At 34.3% G+C, this 24,271-nt stretch overlaps 1 protein-coding gene across 1 annotated transcript; it reads right to left on the bottom strand.

Moving 5' to 3' along the window:
• Positions 1–1,559: 1,559 nt before the first annotated feature.
• On the bottom strand, positions 1,560–21,086 carry AFP (alpha fetoprotein). Its single transcript, XM_033106199.1, has 14 exons — positions 20,967–21,086; positions 20,084–20,135; positions 18,915–19,047; positions 16,512–16,723; positions 15,254–15,386; positions 13,949–14,046; positions 11,233–11,362; positions 9,115–9,329; positions 7,370–7,502; positions 6,703–6,800; positions 5,984–6,122; positions 3,884–4,107; positions 2,624–2,756; positions 1,560–1,615 (listed from the first exon to the last, which is right to left on the bottom strand). Exons 1-14 carry the CDS (start codon positions 21,049–21,051, stop codon positions 1,571–1,573), a joined length of 1,830 nt encoding a protein of 609 aa, XP_032962090.1. The 5' UTR covers positions 21,052–21,086; the 3' UTR covers positions 1,560–1,570.
• Between the last annotated feature and the right edge of the window lie 3,185 nt (positions 21,087–24,271).

The following is a 24,271-nucleotide window of genomic DNA, read 5'->3' as shown; positions in this document are numbered from 1 at the left end:
TTTCTATTCAAAGCTAATATAATAAACAGCCTCCCTACTGGTAGACTGATCTTTTGGTCACTACTTGCTGACCTTGCCCCTCTCAGTTCTGTCCTGTCCCTACTCCTTGGCTTCCATATCTCATGAGTTATCCTTCTAATAGCTAACCACTGATGATTCTCTGCTTAGATATCATTTTGGTCCTGTTACCTATAATGTATTATCCAAACCCTTTAGAATAAAGCCAATGAGAATCTGACTCAATCCTACATAGCTTGCACATCATGCCTGATCTTCCATATCTATAACCTTCCTACCCACCCTGTCATCCCCTAAAACCATTTATCATGTTTTGTCATAGGCTGTTTTACTCTTTCATAAATTTGCTTTCTCTTTTACTTACACTGATGAATACCCACTCATCTTCTAAGACTCTTCTTAAATGTTTGTCTCTTCCATCCAGTATGAAACTTTCCCCAGCCAGAGTTGGTCTCATCTACCCTTTTATTCTCTCAACAATTTGTCATCACATCTAGTAGAGGCATAATCTTGTTCCATTGCTATTAGCTGCTTCCTTCTCTGCTTGAGCAATGGGACGACAGTGACTACACCCGGAACAGGAATCAGTATCCGGTAAGTGCCCAATAAATATTTGTGGAATAAAAAAATTAATCGATGAAAATATTAATTACTTTCAATCAAAACAACTACAGTAAACACTTATGTTCTTAAATGTCTGAATGGAGAACTGAACAAGATTGAGAAAAAAGTAGATGTTAAATGGTGAGTGGCATCGTTCCTAATGGCTCCTATAGAAACGTAATTTCTCATCTCCAGCTTATCTGTAAGAATGCTTAAATGGTCATCTAACGAATAATGTGCTCTGGAGGCACCAAACTGTACTTTACTCGTTAACATTTCTGTAGTTCACCAAGTAATCTAGACTTTAGTGTTGTAAATTCATCATTGAATGGATTTAATCCCTACAATAACCAATGCTCAATGCTTTTTGACCGGAAACTACTTCAGACAATGGTACACAAAACCATTTAAAGAAATCATCTTTAAGTTTTCATAAACAAGCAATCTAGAAAAAAGGAAACATTTTAAGATACTTTATTTCTATGGTAAGGAAATCTCACATAAGAGTCTTCATCATTTTATTAATTTGTAAAAAGTACTAAGTCATTTAGAATTAAAGATGAAAGTTCAGACCACACCATAAAGACATATTTTGTCTTCTTCTCTTCCCCCTATAATATGAACAAAAATATATTAAGTGCTAATTAAATAAATAGGTAATTGGTCCTATTATTTTATTTCAGAAAAATATTAGATAATAATTTCTTCTGATGGCATTCTCTGAAGCCTTTGAGATAAAATAATTTTGAGTTAGTCGAGTCACTAATTTAACATTGTGGGCAAAATTTTGTTTCAATGTCTTTAAACTAAAGTTTTTTATTGAATCGTATTTCTTTTTTAAGAAAAGCATTTAATGATAGCTCTTAGGATATATTTGACTATGGATTGATATTGGGGAAAATCAACATTATATTTATCCTTGTCTGAATTTTTTGTTACCTGAAGTAATTTAAACTCCCAAAGCTTCACGAGTTTTTGAAATCAGTTTTGGACCCTGCAAATTAAGAACAAATAAGAATCATCAGATAAAGAAATGGATGCCAGTCATACAGTTAATTCTCCACTATCCAAGGTATATAGATTAACAGGTATATAGATTAACCAAGTTAAAAATAAAGATATACATTCACAGGTATATAGATTAACCAAGTTAAAAATAAAGATATACATTTCTGATGCCAATAAGCTGGGACAATAAGCAAGCCAGAAAGAAAAACATCCACTCATATCAATAGTAGATTTTAGTTTTCCTATACCAATCGCTGAAACACAGCCACATACTGAGAAATGCATACACTCAAGCACACTTAATTACATTATCTATTGAAAAACTCGACAATTATAAATATAATCTATTCTTGGAATTTATATTAAAAAAAAACTTTTACGTTTTTAGTCTTATTAAGTTGGCCAAAAGGCTAAATTACAGAATATATTTTTAAAATATAGCGATGATACATTCAAATATATTTAGTAATACAAACTAAGGCTTATAAAAGGTAGCCAATTACAAATCCAGCTAAAATGGCTAAATATATAGATTAAGATACTTCCTAAGATACTCTGTTGATATTCAAAGGCATACTTCCAGATGAATTCAAACATATTTTCTATAAATATTTGTCCAGTATCCGGTGTGCACAATACATTTGCTATTAAATCCTTTTAATCCATTTAGCTGAACTGATAAATTTTTGGTCAGATAGTGTCTACATTATCATCAATTAATTATACATTCAATTGATCATTTTCTCTACTAGGAAATAAATCAGAATTATTAATTCTTGTAATATGGTTTCAAATTATATTTCTTCCTAATGTTTGGTTAGAAAACTGTAATTATTTTTTAAATGTCATAAAATTCTTCAATCTATTTCTAAATAAAATTTAAATCTCTCTGGTATTATTTTACAGATACACATCACTGGGGGTATTCTTTTCATTACTCATTGCAGAAAATTCTGTATCAAGTACTCTGAGTGTGAAAATGAGCTACACACACCTCTTCAGCAAAGCAGACTTCTTGTTCTTCACCTTGGCAGCACTTTTCCAGTAGTGCAGAAAAATCTGCAATGACAGCCTCAAGTTGTTCCTCTGTTATTTGCGGCTTTTGCTTCACAAGGTTAATGAGAAACCTATGATATAAAATGATACAAAATACAAGAGAAGTCTGTTATTCAGTTATATTTTTCTAAAGCCCTCCCAGTATAATATTTTTCAGAGCCCTAGTAAACCTATCCCTAAACCATCATTCCATCAGCCCATCACCAGACTTAGCTCATACACCTTGTCAAATACTTTCATCAGAAAGACCGAGGCTAGAAACATGCCAAGTGTTCCACTGGTTTGGACTTGCACAGATTATAGATGAAACATTATTTCATAGTTCCACCACACTTATATGTAGTGAAATACAGTCTTTTTCTTACTTGCCTAGAATATCCTTTCCAGTTCTCTCTTCTAAATTATGTCTTATCCAGACTCAAAGGTCCAGGTTTCCAAACCCCTGCCATCCATAATTATCATAGCATACCTGAACACTGCCATACTAACTGCCTGCATTACTCATTTAGCAATACTTTCATGTTGGAATTAATGTTAAATGGGGCAACAGGGAAGGCTTGCCAAAGGAGGTAGCATTCTTACCGTACCTTAAAACATGCCCCAGATGGTGACAGAGAAAAAAGGGACCAGGTTTTCCAAACTGAAGGAAGACCATTTACAAAGCAAGCAGTAATACAATGCATGGGAGTTTGGAGACCATGAATTGCACTGACTTGCATTACGATGACCATTATAGAATGCCTCCCACAATGAATTGAAATCTGCATTCTATTTCTTAACACCCATCCTTCATCGTTCAATCAAATATTATGGCTATTCTCTTCAAAGAATGGATAATGTTTAAAACAGATTCAATAGTGTTTTTCTAGTATTTTGAATGGACGTACCCAGCCTTACTGCAAAGATATATCATAATTTCCCAAAATAGATTACCCATTATTCCTCAATCTCTAAATGCATTACAATAATAGTTACAATGGTATTTTTACAAACAGGAAATTGTCTGCTTTAGCAATTTTTTCCAAACCTATGTCCCAGTAATGCTGTTGACACTGAGACAAAACTTTTTAAAGCCACTTTAAGTGCTTTGAGGTAATTCTCCTAATGGGACCAAGAGTGTTGAACGTGTAAGAAAGAAATCTCAACTACTATTTGGCGTTAGCAGTCTTCTCCATGCCAGCAAATAACAATTTCTTACTGTTGCTTCATTGTTTGCAGTGCTACCCCCTGAGCTTGACACAGATCCTTATGGAAGATGAACTTGTCATCAGAAAATGGTGGAGGGACATATGTTTCATCCACCACCAAGCTGCTAAAGCACGGTCTCCTGTTGGCATATGAAGAAGTGCAGCACTGGCCAACACCAGGGTTTATAGGAGTCTCTTCATGCCTAATGCACAATTGTCCGATAATAAGGTCAGCCTATTGAGGAGAATGAGTAAAAAAGAAAGCAAAGAGATTAAGCATTAGCTGTAAAATTGATTCAGTTTTCAAGAATATTATTGTAATAATATTTAATGTCCAGTAATTTTTAATTAATATTACAGGAAAATTTGCTGTCTGTGCAGGACCCTGTGCTGCCATGTTGTCGACTCCTAGTTACCTATTTGTTTGGGATAAGCCTCAGGATTTATTGACAGATGTTCCTAGGTGGTGTTGAAGACAGTCCCTTCAGCTATTTGTGCCAGCTATTTGAAACATGCTTCCAAAAGGGGAAAAAAATATCTGCTGTGAGCTAGGAAATCAATACATGTCTTACATTTTCCATGTATATCTAGTTGAGTTTTCCATTTTACTTTTGGGATCCAGGGAATTTCTGAAGATAAGAATAGCACAAACCTAGTGTCCTTTCATATAGATCTATATCTATAGATATAGCTACAGATATATATATATATATATATCTAGATACAGACATATCTAGATATATATATATATATCTGGATATATATATAGATAGATAGATACAGATATATATGTATTATATTATATATATATAATATATATTTCCTGTAATATATAATATATATTTATATATTATATATAATACATATATATTGATATATTATATAATATATATATATGTATACATGTTATATATGGAGAGAGCGAGAGCATGCTAGTATATGTCCTAACTGAAAAGAAATAGGGAAAGTGTGTGTGTGTGTGTGTGTGTGTGTGTGTGTGTGTGTGTCTTTAGGGCTTTCCTAATTTAGAATCCTCCTACCTTCCATACTTCAGAGATATTTCTTAAGCACCTACTAATAACTTGTAATGTGGGCAAACATATTTTGTGCATATTATGTATCAGGCTAGTGCTGAGTGAGTTTAGCAGATTACTGTGTGACAGCCATTCTATGAGGGCAGCACAATTTTTATTGTCAAATGTCAGATGAAAAAAAGCTGAAGCTTAGTAAGATAACTAGCTTCCCCAGTATGATATGACTAACAAATGTTGAAAGCAGGATGGGATTGTAGGCAGGAGGCCTCCAGCACCTCCACTCCTGAGGCATTACATCCTGCATCTTCCCCACATGTGGAATTCAATAAACGACAAAGGTGATGCTTAATCAAGGAAACTTTCATTTTACTTCTAATATTTGGTGAAAAGTTCCAAGACATGAAGACTAACTAACAAATAATTCCCTGTCATTAAAGAGAGGAAAAAGGAAAAAATTTGATACACAATTTTGTTCACAACTGTGGGAACAAAATAACGTAAACTAAGGGGGAAAAATAACAAAAATAAATCAAACTATAATCACATGTATGACACTAGTGACATTAGTGATTTTACTAATGGGAACATGGGACTTACCCTGTTCTGTACCCTACACCCTACGAAAGGGAACAAATTGTTCCTAATAGCATAATAAGCTTATACTACAAGAGGTAAAAATATAAATATGGCTAAAAACAAAATGACTAATTTTCATCTATCAAAGATGAAGCTTTCTCTTTCCCTTTTTAACATTAAAGTATTTAGTGAACAAAAAAAGGAAACCATGAATTGAATGATGTGTTATTGGTCATTCTATCTTCCCTATACATAAAGCTTGCTCAGACATTGTTGAATAAATTGGTTTTACTTCCACCAGCCATTCTAGAAGGATAGGAAACCTGGCCTTGAGCTAACTGTTCAGAGCTGAGTTCTCACACCCCCTCTAACTAAAACTAATCAGACAAGTCTAGTAAAGCCACCTTCAGATTGGTTTTTGCCATTTTCCCTACATGGGAATTAAAAGTCTATTTTAATCCAACAGGACAGAAACAAGATGGGACTAAACAAAACACTCACCGCTCCCTCACCACAGGCCAATTGTTTGTCTTCACTGAGCTGGCAACAAGTGGCTGCTGCGGTTGCCATTTTCCTGGTGGAGGCCATCAGCTCAGATGGGGTCAGCTGAGGGGCTTTCTTTGTGTAAGCAACAAGAAACCTGAAAGAGGCATTTTTCACCAAATCCTGCTAAGTCATTTACAAGTTTATGGACTCCTCACTTCTCAAAGACCTTCTTTTGGGATCAGAAGACATGAATGAGCTCAGCTCATTTTTTCATCCACGTGTTATGTGGACCAGCTTTTGAGATTGTTTACTCTAACAACCACTCCTCATCCTCCCATCATACCAACATATCACAACGGGAAAACAAACTCGGGACAGGTTGACTCCTATTCCCAACCTCAGAAGCTTAATTGATTTTAATTTTGATCTTTTGGTGTTTTAACAATGATAGACTATGACAGAATGGATATCTTTACTACAAAAAATCTGCACGGTTTGGGGGAACCCAAATCCAGTGCCACACGTCAGATTTCACAGGCCATTCTTGTTGCTTCCTAAATGAGGGGAATGGAAAATGTTGCTTTTATCGGGAAATCAGTGATGATGTTTACACTGACTTCCAGGCTGAAGTGGGGGCTGAAACTAGAGTAGCCATGGGTGACTAATTTAGATATATATTTCCTTCACCAGTTCATAATTTTATATCACTAAAAATTATACTTAAAAAAACGTACGCATTTTGTAAATAATATTCTCCTAGTTTTTGGAACAGGCCACAGCTTCGTTTTGCCAATGCTTGGCTCTCCTGGATATATTTCTCTAATTCTTCTTCCTGAAAATACAAGCATTATTACATACATTTTTTTTTCTTCTTGGACATATAACTTCGTATGTAGAAATTGTCCAATAATATTTTATCCTATTACAGTACCAACCTTAGAGAAAGCAATTTTAGAGGTTTTTTGTTTTTCAATTTTTTTTTTATATTAAAGATGGTAAAAGATGGTAAAGTGTGAATTGTGAGAATTAAAAGCAAATGGACATTGGGAAGATTAAGTTTAAAAGTTTGCACATCACAAAGTTATTTGATAACAGGATTCAATCTTTGGGTAAATGATTACAGTTCTTTCTACACAAATTCTGGCCTTTCTGGAGCTGTTCAAAAATGAATATTTTTATTCTGTGCTTCAAAGAACTTTTGTGTAACATTTTTATTTCTAAAGTAAGTCACTAGTTATTGACTATTAGTTAATAACTACTTAATATTTAAATGACTATATAATAGATATAATTACCTAACCACGAGTTAATAACTAGATGCTTTCAAAGTAACAACATTTTTAATAGATAATATCAATCCAGTATTTCAGATTCCCCCCCTAAAAAGCTAGAGAAATTTACCCCTTTATCCTGGCATTCAAGAGGGTTTTCAGACTGGGAACATTTCTCCAATAACTCCTGGTATCCTTTAGCGACTCTTAGAATTACTGGGACAGCAAGCTTAGTATGTCTTCTTGAATATTCATAAGTAAATCTGAAATGTGTGTGAAAAAATATCATGCTATTAGAATTAAAAGAACAATTATTCCTTTCTTATATGGCATGCGGAAGTTAAAATTCAAATAAATAACCCTGGAAATCAAATGTGATTTGAATTATATGCATGGCAATACTATTCGTACAAATTATAATCTCTCAAACTTTTAAAATGGTGTTTTGTTTTCTTTTCACCCTTTATTTTGGCTTTTTAATTGTGCACTTTATTCAACAAATATTTTTGCAGTGCCTACTCTATGTAAGCATTTCTTTAAGCAGCAAATTTTCAATAATGTATAAGATAAAATGTCTGACGTCTCAAAAGCATACATGAGAAGGAGACAGAAATGAATGAACAAGAAATAGGTCATCTAATTTCCGGTACTGATAAATCAATGAAGAGAAATAAAGGAAGATAGAAGACAGGGAAGGGGATGATACCTAAGTTAGAGTGTGTGGTCAAGAAAATTCCCTTGGGGTAGCTGTTTCCGACCAGAAGCCTGGGTGAAGTAAGCCGCACAAGTGTCTGGGGGAAGATGGTTTTCTGCTGAGAAAATTTCTACTGCAAAGAACCTTTCCAGTTGAAGAACTGCTTCTATTAGATAAACAATTAGCTGTGGATGTGTAGGGATGTATAAATTTAAAGATAAATCTTGAATTTAGTAATTGTATTCCAAGGTTATAGAAATAGGTTATGTTAGTTCTGCCACCAATAAATTGTCAGTATGGGTTTCTTAAATCTGGATTTTGTTCTTGTTTGCATAATTTTATTTAGCTGTACAAGCAATGTGTGGAAGTCTAATTTCAATGCAAGAATAGAGTAACATCTTCAGGGAATATTAAAGAGAAAATTGGGCCATTATTTTCATTACTACATTAGAAGCGGACTCTTAAATTTAGAAAGACCCTTGGAGATCGTTAAGTATAAAGTCCTAAGAGCTGTGCAAATCCCTCCTCTGATAGTGTCCATAGATATACATTGTACATTAAAAGAAAATGTATTAACTGCTTGCTTCCCTTAAAGGCAAACAGAATGAGAACATGTCCTATCAATTACATTACAACAAAATCCTATACTGCACATGTCTCTAAACATCTTTTCATTTTCTTACAAAAATAAAACATGTATTCAATAAATAGAAAATAAACTTCCAATAAAAGCCCTATCTAGCATTATCTATTGAGTTATATTAGGGGGGGAAAGTTTTTAAAACATGCACAGTGAATAAGCACATTCTTAATCATGAACCTTCTAATTACAAAAATGTTCATATCCTATGTGTAAGTTCAATGGCAGTCTTCATATGAGTCATACAGGGATGACAATGTTACTAATTCCAGAAAAATTCATACAAAATAAAATACAGCCTAAAAAGCAAACCAGTTAATAACAGTAATGGTGAAAATCTCATCGATATAAGATAGATTCCATTCCTTATTCCCTAGTTATCTGCTGAAATATATTTTGGCTTAGAACATTCTAGCATTATTTTCACATAGTGAGCTCAAAAACCATAGCCTTCACTCCCTATTTCAACAACACAAAGCTGTCAGCCATATAATAATCTTTACTTGTGAGAACATATTAATACATTTACAGAGTGTGTTACCTTGCCATGAGGAGATCTTTTTCCCTCGAAGAAAATTGGTTGAAATCTCTCTCTCCTAAAAACCCTTTTAGAGTTGGAGATAAGCCTTCAGGCTTGTCATCATTTTCTGCATGAATTATGCATTGACCAAGTTCAAGTATGGGCAATTTGCAACATTCTGTTATTTTGCTTGACAGAGTATCTTGTTGAGAACATATGTAGGACATAATTTTCCCCTGTAATAGGAAAAATAAAGTGTAAGTTTTTAATGATTGATTCTTCAATGCAGGACCTCAGGGCCAGCTCTATGAAGAAAGGAAAGGAGGAATGAAGGGAAGGAGGGAGGAAAAGTGGCATGAAGGGGTATAAAAGAAGGGGAGGAGAACAAAAGAGAGGGAAGAGGGAAGAAAGAAGACATTTATCTTGTCTCCTACTTTCTCTATACTTTGCCTTTCCTCACTCTTTTCCAGCTACCCGTTTGTTCAAATCTTTTCATAGTTGTCAGCTAAAACCTACTCTTTTATTTTAATAGGAATCTTTTAAAAACAAGAGAGAAATGTACTCCTCAAACCAAATGATACGCACATTGACGTATATCTTTCTATTTAGTATTGAAATTTGCCGTTAGACAGACATTTGCTGTTGATGTTGTAACATGGAGAGCAAACTTTCAGCTCCATCTATAACGGAACAATCTGCAGTGACCCACTATGACCTCCAGAGGGCAGTCTAAAGATAACGAAATGTCAGCGCACCCCAGTGGCCAGAAAGAAGCAGAACTTACGTATGGACACATTCCTATCACAGGACTAAACGTTCTGTGCATTCTCCACAGGGACAGTTAGATCCCATTATTTAGCCATTAAAATCCAACTCACATATCATACTGAAATTAATTTTTCCACTTTAAGAGAAAAAGTGGTTATGAGCTCCAAAAAATTGAAAAACTGATTTTTCAAAAAAGACTATACAAATTAATAAAATTATCAATTAACACTAAGAAAACTGACTTCAAAGTAAGACAACATAGATCTCATTACTTTCCCTAACATGCAGGTAAATACTTCTAAAGAGAAAAATAAATGAAATAGGAAAATCTGTCTTTGGGACAGCCTCCTCTCAGTTCATCTTCCCCAACTCCTTACACCAGGACTTCTGCCTGTGCTCAAAGACTGTCACCTTCGGGCCTCCTCTGCAGCCTCACCTTTTTGCTGACTTCCAAGACTATCTCTGCCAGATTGCCATGGGACTGGGCTAAAGTGAGCATTTTATCCTCACTTTCAACTTTCTGGAAATGATGTGTAAGCCTCCTTAGAGAAGACGGTGTATCACAGGGGACCAGAGAGGGAGTAATTTGGGGATAGACAGACCTCTTGTACAATATCTAGGAAGCAAGCCTAGGGTTGGCCAAAAGGGACCAGTGCCACACTGCTTAAATTGTGACTGACTATGGCATGCTCAAGGATTCTGTTGTTGGGGTGGTTTGGTTTTGGTTTTTAATTCTCCTAGAAATCTTTATTCACACCTCTCTTTGACATGGCTAGCTTTACCTAATAGTTTCTTGTGTTAAGTTTGTTGTTTCTTGTGTGACTTTTCTGTATTCATATGCCTTCCGTGTGCCAGGCATTTTGCTGGCAGCCTATAGAGATAACAATGAACAAAAGAGAGCCCCTCGCTCCAATGAGGTCACATGTCTTATCCTTTCTATCAGCCTATAAATGCCTTGAAAGGTCAGCTTGTGCCTTCATAGCAAGTGTCCCTAACGGTGGCTGGTGCATAGGAAGTATTCAATATATATCTGTCAAATGAAAGAACAAGTGGATGGAAAAACAAATACATTAAAAGTGAAGAGTCTTCCCCCCAAGATCCTATGTGGAGGCCTTCTGAGAGGTTACCATCTCCTTTAGAAGCAAGAATGAGTGCACACTGGTCTCACCAGAGGAGAATATCCATTAAGTGAAAGGAAAGATCAACAAAAAATGGTTCAGGTTTCACTATCAAGAAGTCTGTAACTTCACGGAGTCAGCTAATTACCATAACCTGTGACCAACTCAAGTCAGATAGCTTTCTCCCATTTAGAATGAGAGCAAAAAAAAGAAAAGGGAGTAGAAATGTGTCCTTTTTAAGAAGGCTCTTCACCCCATCCTGCAGACACTCCAGCACATTTCCTCTGCAACATTCCTCATGTACGTGACTCACATCCAGGACCAGTTTCTGAATTTCAGTAAAATTAGCTTTTGAAAATTTTTGACTCAGTTTTGTAATGGTTCTGGAAGGAAAAAAAGAATTATAAATCAATCTTGGTTATCCATTAAAATTAAATAACATTTATAGAGTATTAGTAGAGTGGAAACTCCAAAGAGAAAGAACTAAAATGTTTTTATTGCTTAAAAAGAAAAGGAAAAATGTTATAAGTCTTGTCGATTCCAGCCCAATCTTTCAAGGCTCTGTAAACTGTGACCTGGCCCCACAAATGGTTTGGAAGTGATTTATCTTTCTCTAAAACTTTTCTTGTGTATTGCCATGGAATCTATCTTTTTGCTGTTCACCCCTGATGCCAAGCATTTGGAATCATTGTAGTGAGTTGATAGAAAAAGTTGAAAAGGATAAACAATTAAGAAATGGAAAATTCTATGAGAATGATAATCATTATTTACTCGGGAAGAAAAAAAAGTACTTCTGAGAATACTGGGAGGGGTGTATGTGTACAAATCAATAAAGTGGGACAAGAAAGTGGAGCAGACGAAACATTCAGACATGTCATCATGCCAAGACATGTAAGTGGCTCAAAAGGGAAATAAGAAATAAAAATTCTTGTTCCTTCTGCATATTTCATTAAGTTTAAGAGTTGTCTAGGTGAAACTGCTACTGCCTAGAGCAGCTGGTATTGTTGCTACAACTGATGAAGATGGGTTTTCTTCATAAATTTACAACATTTAAGTTTAATTGCTTATGGATATCAAATAATAGCATCATTATAATAATACATAATTTATATTTTATTACTAAACTAAATTTAAATACACCAGTTCATGAATCAATGTTTAACTTTCTAATGAAGTGCGAAGGTTAAGCATAAGTGTGACCTCTTCCTAGAAGAAATTTCAGTGATTCTTGGAACTAACTCCATGACTAAAAACTTTAATCTAAGTCTGTGTACAATATTTTTAAATGTCATTTAACAAACAAAAAAGAAATAAACTTTGAATGCATATACTTAATACTCTGTGATTAGCAGCTCAGATGTTTTCCTATACTAGAATCTATATTTCATCATAAAATTTGAAGAGTACTTTAAACCAGATAAGCAATTTAAATTTTTCTGGTAGTCACATTAAAAAATAAAATGGGACAGGTTAAATTCACTTTAATAATATATTTTAACACCACATATCAAAAATAATATGACTTTAATAAGTAACCAACATAAAAACCTATTAATGAAATATTGTACATTCTCTTCTTCACACCAAGTCTTTGAAATCTGGTGTATATTTTACAATCAGAGCACAGTTCCTCATTTGCACTATGACATTTCATATGCTCAGAAGCTACAAATGTTCCGTGGCTGCCGTATTTGATAGCACGGCTCTAAACCATTGATACTTTTAATTTTTATATCTGATCTCAATGTCTCAGTTATCATGATACAGACAATTAGAGATCACTGACACAGTAGACAAACAGGTATAATGAAAATAAATCACTGACAGCCATGGAACCAGACTGTGTCCTTGTACAATGAAATTGTTTTAGTCACATTTTTATGGGCAAATAACTTATGTATGGCAAAAGGCAGGAACCTAATAAAATATTTCATTGTCAGAAAAAGAAAAGAAAAGAAAAGAAATAATGACAAGGACCTAGATAAACTGGCATCTGATGTCCAGGACAGTGGTCTTGGACAAATTACTTTAATCTCTATGGCTCTCAAGTTACTCATGTGTAAAAATGAAGACTTTGAACTAGATGATTCAACTGGGTTTATAGTATATTCCTCTTCATTGTAACAACAAAGATAAAAGATGAGGTAGACTGGATGGATGGATGGATGGATGGATGGATGGATGGATGGATGGATGGATAGATAGATAGATAGATAGATAGATAGATAGATAGATAGATAGATAGATAGATAGATAGAGATGGGTAGATAGACAGACGATAGATTGATAGATAGATAAAGACAATCAAGGAAAAAGGAAGCCGGCAAATATGCTAAGTGTAAGAGTTAGCAAGGTCAATTGAAAAACTCCAAATTTGCTTCGAGTTTTTAGCAGTTGCGACAAGAAAACAAACTTCAGTGAGTCACATTCCTTTTATCAGCTCAAAGAAAACATGTTAGTTCTTCAAGCATGACGTTTTTTTCCTCCTGACCCAAGATTCTAATATTATTGACTCAAGTGAATATTTTCTTAGGAAGCAACAATTAACATAATGGACTTTATAGCAAACTAGGAAGCAAAATTAATACAAAAAAATCCTTCTTAAGCCAAAAATATGAAATGACACTCAGTGGAGACTAATGTACTTTGAAGAGAATCTAGGAAAACATAGTCTAACTATGAGGTATAATTTGCAGGCCAGGGCTTAAAAGTATCTAGAAGAATAGACGAATGGTATATATCTCAGTAGTCTTTTCTAAGTATTATTTCATCTAGGTTAATAAGTGTGAAACAATGGACTGAACTGTGAGCTTCCTTCCAATCCTAAGATTTCATGATTCTTAATCACATTAGCTCTGATCAAAGGAAACTTCTTTCTCTACAACAGTGGCAAAGAGAAAATGAACTCAAATTGCAAAATGGTAGTAGTTCTGCAGATCTCACCTTCCCTGGATAGAACTTAAACTTACATGGCATGGAAGGTTCGGGGTCCAAAATTTTTCATTACTGAACATATATGTTGATTTAGCAAGCTGCTTTCTCTTAATTCCTTTGTAATTGGTGCTGCCTAGATATAGAAGAAACAAGGCATCGAGATAGTATGTATTTTCTTTTACAGGCTCCGATAATTACAAAAACAACAGATATAGGTAAAATACGAAACTATAAAAAAAATTACTAAAATTATAAATGCAATGCATTTTTGCAGAACTATACTCATTTATCTATTCTTTTAGGTTGGTTTATATGCATCTATTCCAGACAGATATATTTTTAATACCTTGAAACAAAACCTTATAATTTTTATATTTGGAATAGTGAATAAACAACTTACTTTTAAACAGCTTTAAAACAGATTGAAGGCTGATAATTTATTAAACATCTGCTCAGTCACAAAACATAAGACTGTATTATAGCCTGACATTTTGGGCATAGTCACAATTCTTAGGAAATTTCTGTTGTAGGACTTCTGGTGGCAAGTGATTAATTCTGGATATTATTCTAGCTCTTTGAACCTAAGAAATCTATTTTCTTCTCTAATTCTAAGTTTCTTGTTTGTTAAATGACAATAATATAGTTGACCCTTGAACAACATGAGTTTGAACTCTGCAGGTCCACTTATATGCAGATTTTTTTTCAATAAACACCTGTACTGTGGAAGTGATCTACAACCTTTTATACAGGGAACTTGAGCATCTATAGATTTTGGTATACTCAGGTCCTGGAACCAATCTCCAGGGGGTACCAAGGATAGTTAAGTTTTGGGGAGAGTCAAAGTTATATGTAGATTTTCAACTGTGGTGGGGGATTGACACCCCTAAGGCCCACGTGTTCAAGCGTCAAATGTACCTCAAATCTGTTCTAAGGATTAAAAGAAATAGTGAATATAAAGCATTTGTCATAGTTTCCACTGTTTTCTCTCTCTTGCTCCTCCTGTTCTACTTTACTCCATCTTCTTTCAATTCCTTCTTTCACTTCTTACTCCTCTTTCTTTCATTCATAGTATCACCTCTATCTTTGTCTTTCTCTATTCCCACCTAACTCATTTCCTTAATAATAAAATAATTTTGGCTGAATAAATGAATAAAAAGAAAGCAAATCCAGTTTTTTTGTTGTTTTGTTTTAGCCCAATGAGCATCAGACTGCTGAAATATGCTCTATTCTGGAAATTATTTTCCACACACAAAGTGTATTTCCATTTTTAACTTTGTTTGGTTTTAATGAGTCATAGCCAGATGGAAGTATTGGTTCAGGTGTTCACACAAATATAATACCTTTGTTTGGAAGCATTCAACTGCATTTTCAGCTTTGCAACAAGGTGGAATTATCTTGTCATAGTGAGAAGCCAGAGAAAGAACTGTAGGCGCATACAGGAAGGGATTCCTTCTTGCTATCTCATAGATGCATCTGTGAAATGAAATAGAACCGTAAGATTTATAAGCACATAAAATAAGACTTCTACTGCTTGAAACTGGACTCTGGAATGTGTTTAAGAATTCATAAAACAATCATATTTTTTCCCATGTGCTGTCAAAACTTTTCCTCACTAAAAATCCCTGAGGGAAAAAAATCTGACAACTGATACCATATTCTAATTTAAGAACAAAATAGGCAGAAACGCTGACTATGATTTCTACTAAAGTGTTCTTTTCAATAAGCCTACTCAGACATGTTTCGGGAGCCAGCAAGGACACACCACCAAGTAAAACAGAAAGATAGATTTTTTTTTTTCTTATAAATGCAGAATGGAATTATGCACCTTGGCAGGTCTCCAGAGCAGAGATATTCTAAGGGCAGGCTCCCTAGTTCTCTGGTTTAGGTAGCAACATTGGAGATAGAAGTGATTAAGTGTTAGCTACAGGCTTTCCCAACAGAGAACCTGAGTTCAAACCCCAGTTGGGGATGCACTAGCAGTGTGCCCTCAGCCAATTGTTCTAACCTTCTAACCTTCAATCTCCTCATGTGCAAAATAGGAAGAGAAAGAAGAATGAAGAGGAAGAGGACAAGGTGAATTCAAAGGCTGCTTGTCAGCACTGATGGGATCATATGCTCCAACCACACATGTTGCCATAACATGTGCACAGTAAGTGCACAATAAATGTTAGTCATGTTTGTGTGTCTTAAATATTCCTGGATCACTAACGGTTTTTTTTACTGCAGGAAATTTATTCAACATAAAATACCAAATATTTGATTCCAGAAGAAGTCATTTTGTGTGGTACTTATATATTCTTGAGCAGTCTAAACTTGAGAAATTAGAAGGGAAAAACCAAGGTGCATTGCAGGAGACTAAAGGAACGACTGGTGGGTCTGGTGTGTGGTCTCTACGGCATCTCTGTAGCATTCTATGGAACACAAAGACACACTGAACATTGCTCACCTAATTTCCTAGTGCAGGACCTCAGCAGATGAAACACCAAACATTATTTCTACTTCTCCATGTTTTAGAGTAAATCCTTAAATTGCAGAGATACTGGATTCTGTTTAGTACTGCTCCCTTTCTGGGGATTTAATCTACCTTTGGATCCTTACCGGTTCATGAATGTCTCTCTGTTTTCTTCATACGCTTTACATCTCGTGACAGGTTCTGGAATTTGGAAAGGTGGGATGGATGTGTGGCTGGCTTTTTTGTGTGCTAGTAAACAGTTATGTCTTTCCTCTTCTCGTCGGCTGCAGCAGTCTAACAGTCCATACTTTTCAGGAATTTCCTTCTCATGGCAAATTTCTTCCAGAAAGGCAGATAGCTATAAGAAAGATTTACTCTTAATGAAAGACAACTAACTTTACTTTAAAACTCTGTAAAACACATGAAAAGTTTTCTAAAAGCCAAAATCAGGAGTATAGGTTAAGAAAATACTTCCCCACACAAATTCCAATATACTTAATTTTTTATGCCTTTTGCAAAATGAAATTGTACTTTCTAAACTTGAGTAATACACATGATTTATTAAACAAATTTTTTTTCAAAGGAAAAAAGGCCATGGAATATTTTGTTCCCCTCACCCCAGAATTTATTTTTCCTCTTTATTATATCAACAATTTGGCCCAAGGATATATACAAGCTCTTCTTTTTCATATAAGCCACTTTTCAGACATAGGTACTTATTCCATGTGGAATTCTTATGATTAGATATTAATCTAAAATTGTATATTATTTTTAGATAAAAATAAAAATAATTTGAAATGGAACAAAAAATAGCTACAAATACTTTTCATGGGTCATAATTACAGAGTTAACATGTTTTAAAATGTACATTTTAAATGTTTAAAATCCTTAAACATCTTTTTGTTGCCTTAATTTTACCAAAGTCAGATGACAACACCAATATTCTGAAGAATGGCTACGAGGAATACAGGTATTCACAAAACATTTTATTTAGCTTTCATAACTGCTAATATTCTAAAAATCCTTGATATCTTAAGTAAGATTTCCAGTTCCCAATATACATAAAAATTATGCCTTTAAGTCCATAAAGATAAATCACCAATCTGTAACATTATATTGAACCTCTCCTTGGAGGTAAAGTTGCAATAAATATGTAATGTATATTGTTTAATTTACACACTTTTTTAGAAGATTATCACTACAAGCAAAAAACAGAGATGCAAAATGGAGATTTTTATTAAAACATCAAATCATCAGAGTTAGAAAGTACTTTATATCTTTAAAAGGGCATCTCCTACACAATATCCCAAACACATTGACTTCTGGTCACTTCATCAACCCACCATGACAAAGGATTCTCTGGCACTTTGTTCCATTTTGGGTAGCTTTAATTATTATAAAGTTGTTTTCTATATTGAGATAAAGTAAACAATAATTACTATTATTTATTGGATTTTCTACATTAAGATATCCTTATACTAAAAAATCTATTCATTGTTTATCTGAAATTCAAATTTAAGTGGGTTTCATGTTTTATTATTGTTGTTTGTTTGCTAAATCTGGCAACCCTACATATGTGCTATGTACCTCAAATTCACTATATTGTAGGGTATCGTTTAATGAAGCTATCAAGTTTGTTACCGTGTTTCGCTGAAAATAAAACCTAGCCGGACAATCAGCTTTAATGTGTCTTTTGGAGCAAAAATTATTATTAGACCCAGTATTCTATTCTATTCTATCTTATCCTATACTATCCTATTCTATTAAAGACCCAGTCTTATATTATAGTAAAATAAGACCAGATCTTATATTAATTTTTGCTCCAAAAGACGCATTAGAGCAGATTGTCTGGCTATGTCTTATTTTCGGGGAAACACAGTAGTTCTGGAGCCAGATGGCTTAGTTTAAACCCTGGTTCTGAGTTCTCTTAAACAAGTTACTTAACCTCTCTGTGCTTCAGTTTCCTCAACTGAAGATTAACATCTATACCTTAGGATTATTGTAAAAATGTAATAAATTTATATTTGTAAGCAAAGATGATGTACTGCCAGAGTCTTAGTTCACTGGATATCCATTATGATTCATCAGTGCTATGCTCAATGTCATCAAATATTTTGATTATCAATGTGTATGTGTCACTCTCTAGAATAATGCCTGTCACTGTGTGCTTAATAAAAATCAACTCCTACTACTATCATTATATCAGTCTCCATAACAATCCTGAAATGGAAGCTAGTATTAGCACTTATTTTACAGATAAGGAAATTAAAGCCCAAAGAAGTTAAGAAATATGCCCATGGCCACCCATATACTCTTATTTCAGAACCTTACCCCTCAGTTACCATGCTTACATTGATTGTCTCTTTACAATAGGCACTCATTGTTTTCTCTATGACCCTCTATAGCAATTCAGAATTAATGTAATGCCTCTTTCATACAACAGTTCTTTAAATGTTTAACTGTATTTCTCATGCCATCCCTGTATCTTCTCTTCTGCAGGTTAAATTTTGGTCAAATATCACAGTGCTTTTTAAAAATTATTCACACACCTGGTTTTCTAGACATCCTGTAGGCTGTTCACCGTCAGTGGGTTTCTCAATCACAGTCAGTACATCTTTTACCATTTTGTCTACTTCCTTATAAGTGGCTTCTTGAACAAACTGGGCAAAAAATATGGTAGCTCTGAAAAAAAGTACATGTGAATGCTTAAGGAACAGACTTACGTCAAGCTTTTTTTTCTCAAGTTTAGTTTTTGTTTGTTTTTGTTTTCTGTTATGTTGCAACCTGTTTAGGGAGTAACCTTTGCTAAAACTTTATGTGAAATTAGGTTCTACCCAACCAGGAAAATGTCAGTGTTCTTCTTGATCCTACTCCCATAAATATACATATGAGGTCAGACAATTAAATTTGTGAAATTTCCACTGTGTAAGTGCATAGTGGAAAGTTCGCAAATTTAATTGTCTGACTTTTTCATACATCTGTTAAAAACCAAAGAAGTGGATTTCCCATGAGAACCATTCCTCCTTTTTGTAATGCAACTGTAATGATCTATTTTCTTTATAGTTATCCATTTTCTTTAAGATTCCTTCTAAATTTAAGCAAATAATTCGTTATCAGACCACCACCAGTGTCCATTCTTAGCATGATCAAGTCTGATCCAAGAACACGGAGCTCAGGGATTGCAACACCAAAGTGTTGCTTTAGCAGGATTCTGTGTGCAAACAGTAGTAGTAACACATTACTTTAAATTTCTTATTAGAAACTCCAGAAGTATGGAACAGAAAGATAGCTTTCAAGAGAATAACATATTCTCTACAAATAACAGAAAATAGAATATTTTACCTCCTCTCTTTTGCTAGTAGGATTTAAATAGTATTCAGAATAAAAAATGTTGCAATATCAACTTGTTAGTAATGATGAGAAAATTTCCTGAATTTATATATGGTTGCCACTGATCAGATATTGACCTTCAGTTTCTAAAATCTGATTTGTCCAGTGGAATTGCAAGGAATCTAGAGGTTAACATGTAAAGCATGGACCAATAGCTCAGCGTCTTCAATATCAACTTGATATTCAATACAAATAACTTTTTCTGACATTGTCCAATTTGCTTTTATACTTTTAAAAACTCATAGGGCTATCCAATTTCATTTAATTACTCAACTAAAATTTTCATTGCTTTGCATATTTAAAGTGAATCTATACAAGCAAAACTTACAGGTCAGCTAAATTCACCTCTGCAGAACATGGGGAAGAATCCAATATGGAAGCTGGAAAGCAAAATAAACTTCATGAGAAATGGTGTTTTCCACTGTAACCAGGAAAGTAATCATTATTACATGTAAATGTTTGTATTTAAGTTAGAACTGTACGGTTTTAGAAATGAGAAGACATTAGGGATCATCTATCCAAACATCTTCATTTTGTACTTGAGAAAACTAGAACACTAAGCAATGAAGAATAATTTATAGTAGACTTAGCACTAAAATCCAGATTTATATTTTCCCATTGTTTGGTTCTCCCCTGTACTCTGATGCTCTAATAGGCTTGCAAATCAAATGGTTAAAAATGTTCCTTTGACTCATCCTGCTGAACACACGTATACCACAGTTTGCTTGCCTATTTGTATCCCAGTCACATTGTTTCTTCTTCAGACAACTAAATAATGATCCATTTTACCTGAAGAATAAAGATTTTACTTATATTACTTATTTTAGCAGTCTGAGGGGGTTTTGCATGTGAAAGAGCCAGGATTATGGCCTGGTGTGTGCGTGTGCGTGTGTGTGTGTGTGTGTGTACTTTTATATACACTTTTATATATACATATGTAAAAGTAATATATGTATACCAATTAAATAATGTACAGAAAAATTAATTCAACATGGAGCATACAAACATTCATAGGTAATGCTAAGTACTGCCGTAATTTTGTAAACCTCTTGTAAAGTTACAAGTTTATCATTCATTTAAAGATATTCATTAATTAAATATTTTTTCTCCATGTGGAACAACGTGTGATAAATAAATCAAGACAAATAAATAAATGTAAATTCAATAATTTTGATATAGACAAAAGACAAAAAAGAAAAAATATATCTTACCTATTCCATATGCATTGCTATGCATTGTTCTGGATTTAGTAATATTTAGTAGGAAAATTAAAAAAATTGATACCACCCACTTCATGGTTGTTATTTCGTTGTTGTTGGCAGTGGAGGGGACAGAATATTGAAAATCATGCTGAAATTCTTTTATACCCTTCTCAAGTGAAGCTTGTTAACTAGTAATCTTTCATTGGTATATCTGTTACTTTATTTCCTTAGGTTGCAAATGGACAACTTGCCAATAATTAACAGCACAGGGATTATTGCATTTAATGTTCAAGGACATAGGCCACTTTGGGGTAGAAAAAGAAAAAAACTTGCAAATTCCTTCCATGTTGCAAATATAACAAATATTCCTCTCAAACTAGAGAGTATTCAAAAAGATGATTTTTCCTTAAGTTGTACAATGATTAATTTCTTTCAAATTAAAAAGTTAATGAGACTATAAAGACACCCGACTTTATATGAAATTCAACTAAATGCATTAATTCATTAAAAAATATTAATTGAATGCCTGTCATCTGCCATGCACTGGACACATTGTTTGACCAATTCAGACTTTCACTGAAGAATCCATTCTTGATTATTATGTTGTTGTTTAGCTCAAAAATCCTTTTCACTTGATTTGTGTGTTAATAATGTCCATTTTTAACTATTTAGTATACTATGTATGGCTTAACATAGAAAAGTTATAGTATAAACTCTGATGAACCAAGCCCTATAATGATTTTATTTGTTTCAAGATAATTTTGCATGTGTGTCAAACTGTGAAGTGGGTCAGCTACACTGGTCGTTTAACATTCAAGATGATTATGTTAATAGTAAATAATGGGCACTTCCAAATGCCACCTGATTCCAGGAGTGGTTCACTATATATCTTCCCTATCTATGAGGGTTCTCAATCTTGGCTGTACATTAAAATCACTAGAGGAACTTTTAAAATTCCCAATGGCTAGGCTGTACTCCAGACAAATTAAATCAGAATCTCTGGAGTTTGGACCTACACAGCAGTATTTTCTAAAACTTCACAGGTGATTCACTATTCCAATTAATATTAATATCAGTTAATACTGAAAAATCAAATGAGCTATAGTAGGAAATAAATATTCATAAGACAAAATAATATGTAGCCATCAAAATAATTTTGTGAAGAATATTCAATGATATGGAAATATGTTCAAGCTGGTCGAGTCAATATCATTTCATCAAAAACTTAGAGGGGGGGCATATGAAAATGTCTGGCATATAGCAGGAATTTACAAAATTGTGATTATTTCAATGTTATAGATGTACATTAAATAGACACGTAACTATAAGTAATATGCACATATCAAGCGAGAGGTGTGTTGTGTCAGCCACCAGTCTCATTCATTGGGATGCTGATGAGACTCAACCAACCTTACTGTCAGTCCAGGTCCAATTTGGACCTTTCCTCTGATATTACGTTAGGTTTGTGTCTTCCTTTAATCTCCTTCCATATTCTCCCTCACCAAGCAGATCTCTGCAATTCCCTGCCATCTGACCAGAAAGGCAGTGCAGTGTTGTGGTTAAACACACAGGCTCGGGACCAGGTTTGAATTTCTCCCCATCACTCATTCACTACATGTCATGGCTGAGTTATTGAATTTCTCTGGCCTTTATTTTCATCATCTATAAAATGAGAATGGTGATTGGACCTCCTTCATGACTGAATCAGGATGAAATTAAATTAATGAACATAAGTGACTCAGACTCAGGCCTTGCAGAGAGTAGATGGGTTTTATTTATTTATTCAGCAAAAAGATGAAATCTGCATACCAGGCCCTGCAATTTGATGGGGATAATCAGCAACAACAAGAAGCAGGCATCATCCTGCTCTCACTGCATTTACCGTCTCATAGGAGAGACAGACAGTTATGTCAGCAATCACAACAAGCTGTGATGGGCGCAGTGCGAAATGGAGTGAAGAGAGAAACACCTGACATCTTTGGAGGGTGTCAGGTAAGGAGTAAATAACTTTCTGGAGTAAATGACATCTCACTGGGAATAGGAAGAAAAATTGGAGGCGAGCCAAATAAAGAGAGGGGGAAGCGTGTCTAGGTAAATGTAGAAAACCGTGGAAATATCCACTGGTGAGGGCGAGCATGACATACTTAAGGAACTGGAAGAAATGCATTTTCAATGAAATACAAGGTTTAAAGATGAGGGGCCTTATTCCATAAAGGAAATTTTCTGCAAAGTTGGCAGGGGCCACATCTCAAAGACTTTTTAAATCAAGTGTATACCTCATCCTAATACAATGGGAGACTATAAAAGGGAGGTAATAAAAATCACATTTCTGTTTTGAAACCACCTCTCTGTTATAGAGAGAGACAAGATTATGATAAGAAGATGAGTTAGGGAGCTTTTGAAATAATATGATCCAGTAAGTGGCCTGGATGAGAGCAATGCTAATGGAAAATGAGAGCCGTGGGTGAAGCTATGTGGTATGAATGAGATAAAAATCAAAGGAATTTACTTACTGAACACATGCTCAGCTTTGGGGATAGTGAGCTGAAGATAGAGTGACCAGTTTGCTCAAACAGCCCTGGTTTATGCCTGTTGACTTAGTGTAATTATTAAGCAGAGCACTCTGATTTGTGTGTTGAAGTGTCTTTAAGACCTTGAAATGGAGAAGATGGGCAACTGAATTGTCCTTCTTACCCTCTGGAACAAGATTGTGACGAGAAGGAGATTCAGGAACCAACATCTTGTAGAAGGTTATTGTAGCCATGTGACTGGGGGAGAAAAAGAGATTGTAATGAAAAGAGGTACCCCAAGGAGCACCAAATTTTAAGAGGCAAGCTACAAAAGGAGCTTTGAGCCAGAGTTTGCTTACTAATTGCAAACAACCCTTGATCTATATGTGTCATTGCTCAAAGTTTAGGCTAAGTACATAGTTCACCTCAAATTCTTTTCCATTGCTCCAATTCTTACTCTGTTTACTTTTTCATAAATCTTAAAACTGCTCAGAACCAACAAAGCACAGTAAACTGGACTTCGGTATCAGACAGACTCTAATCTTGGCTGCGTCAATTATTAGCCATATAGCCATATGACATTAGGCAAATAATTTAATCTCTCTGATTCTTCATTTTCTCACATATGTAATGAAAGTGATATTTTCCTTGAATTTTTTTTTTTTGGTACAGATGAAAGAATGTATTTAAAGTATCTGATACCTAACAGACATTTCAAAGGATAATTATTTTCATGATTAGCATTACTATTAGATGTACTCTTCTTCACAGCAGTTAAGCTACAAATGTGATTGCTAGAAAATG

The sequence above is a fragment of the Rhinolophus ferrumequinum genome, chromosome 5 (genome assembly GCF_004115265.2).
Source record: "Rhinolophus ferrumequinum isolate MPI-CBG mRhiFer1 chromosome 5, mRhiFer1_v1.p, whole genome shotgun sequence".
Taxonomy (NCBI): domain Eukaryota; kingdom Metazoa; phylum Chordata; class Mammalia; order Chiroptera; family Rhinolophidae; genus Rhinolophus; species Rhinolophus ferrumequinum.
This window is presented reverse-complemented; position numbering and strand designations above follow the sequence as displayed.

Excerpts from the sequence above, each read along its gene's own strand:
- AFP (XM_033106199.1), bottom strand. The coding sequence starts at position 21,051 with ATGAAGTGGGTGGTATCAATTTTTTTAATTTTCCTACTAAATATTACT. Across the intron at positions 20,136-20,966 it reads TAGCAATGCATATGGAATAG|CTTCCATATTGGATTCTTCC; the intron begins GTAAGATATATT and ends TTTGCTTTCCAG. Across the intron at positions 6,123-6,702 it reads GAATATTATTTACAAAATGC|GTTTCTTGTTGCTTACACAA; the intron begins GTACGTTTTTTT and ends TGCCTCTTTCAG.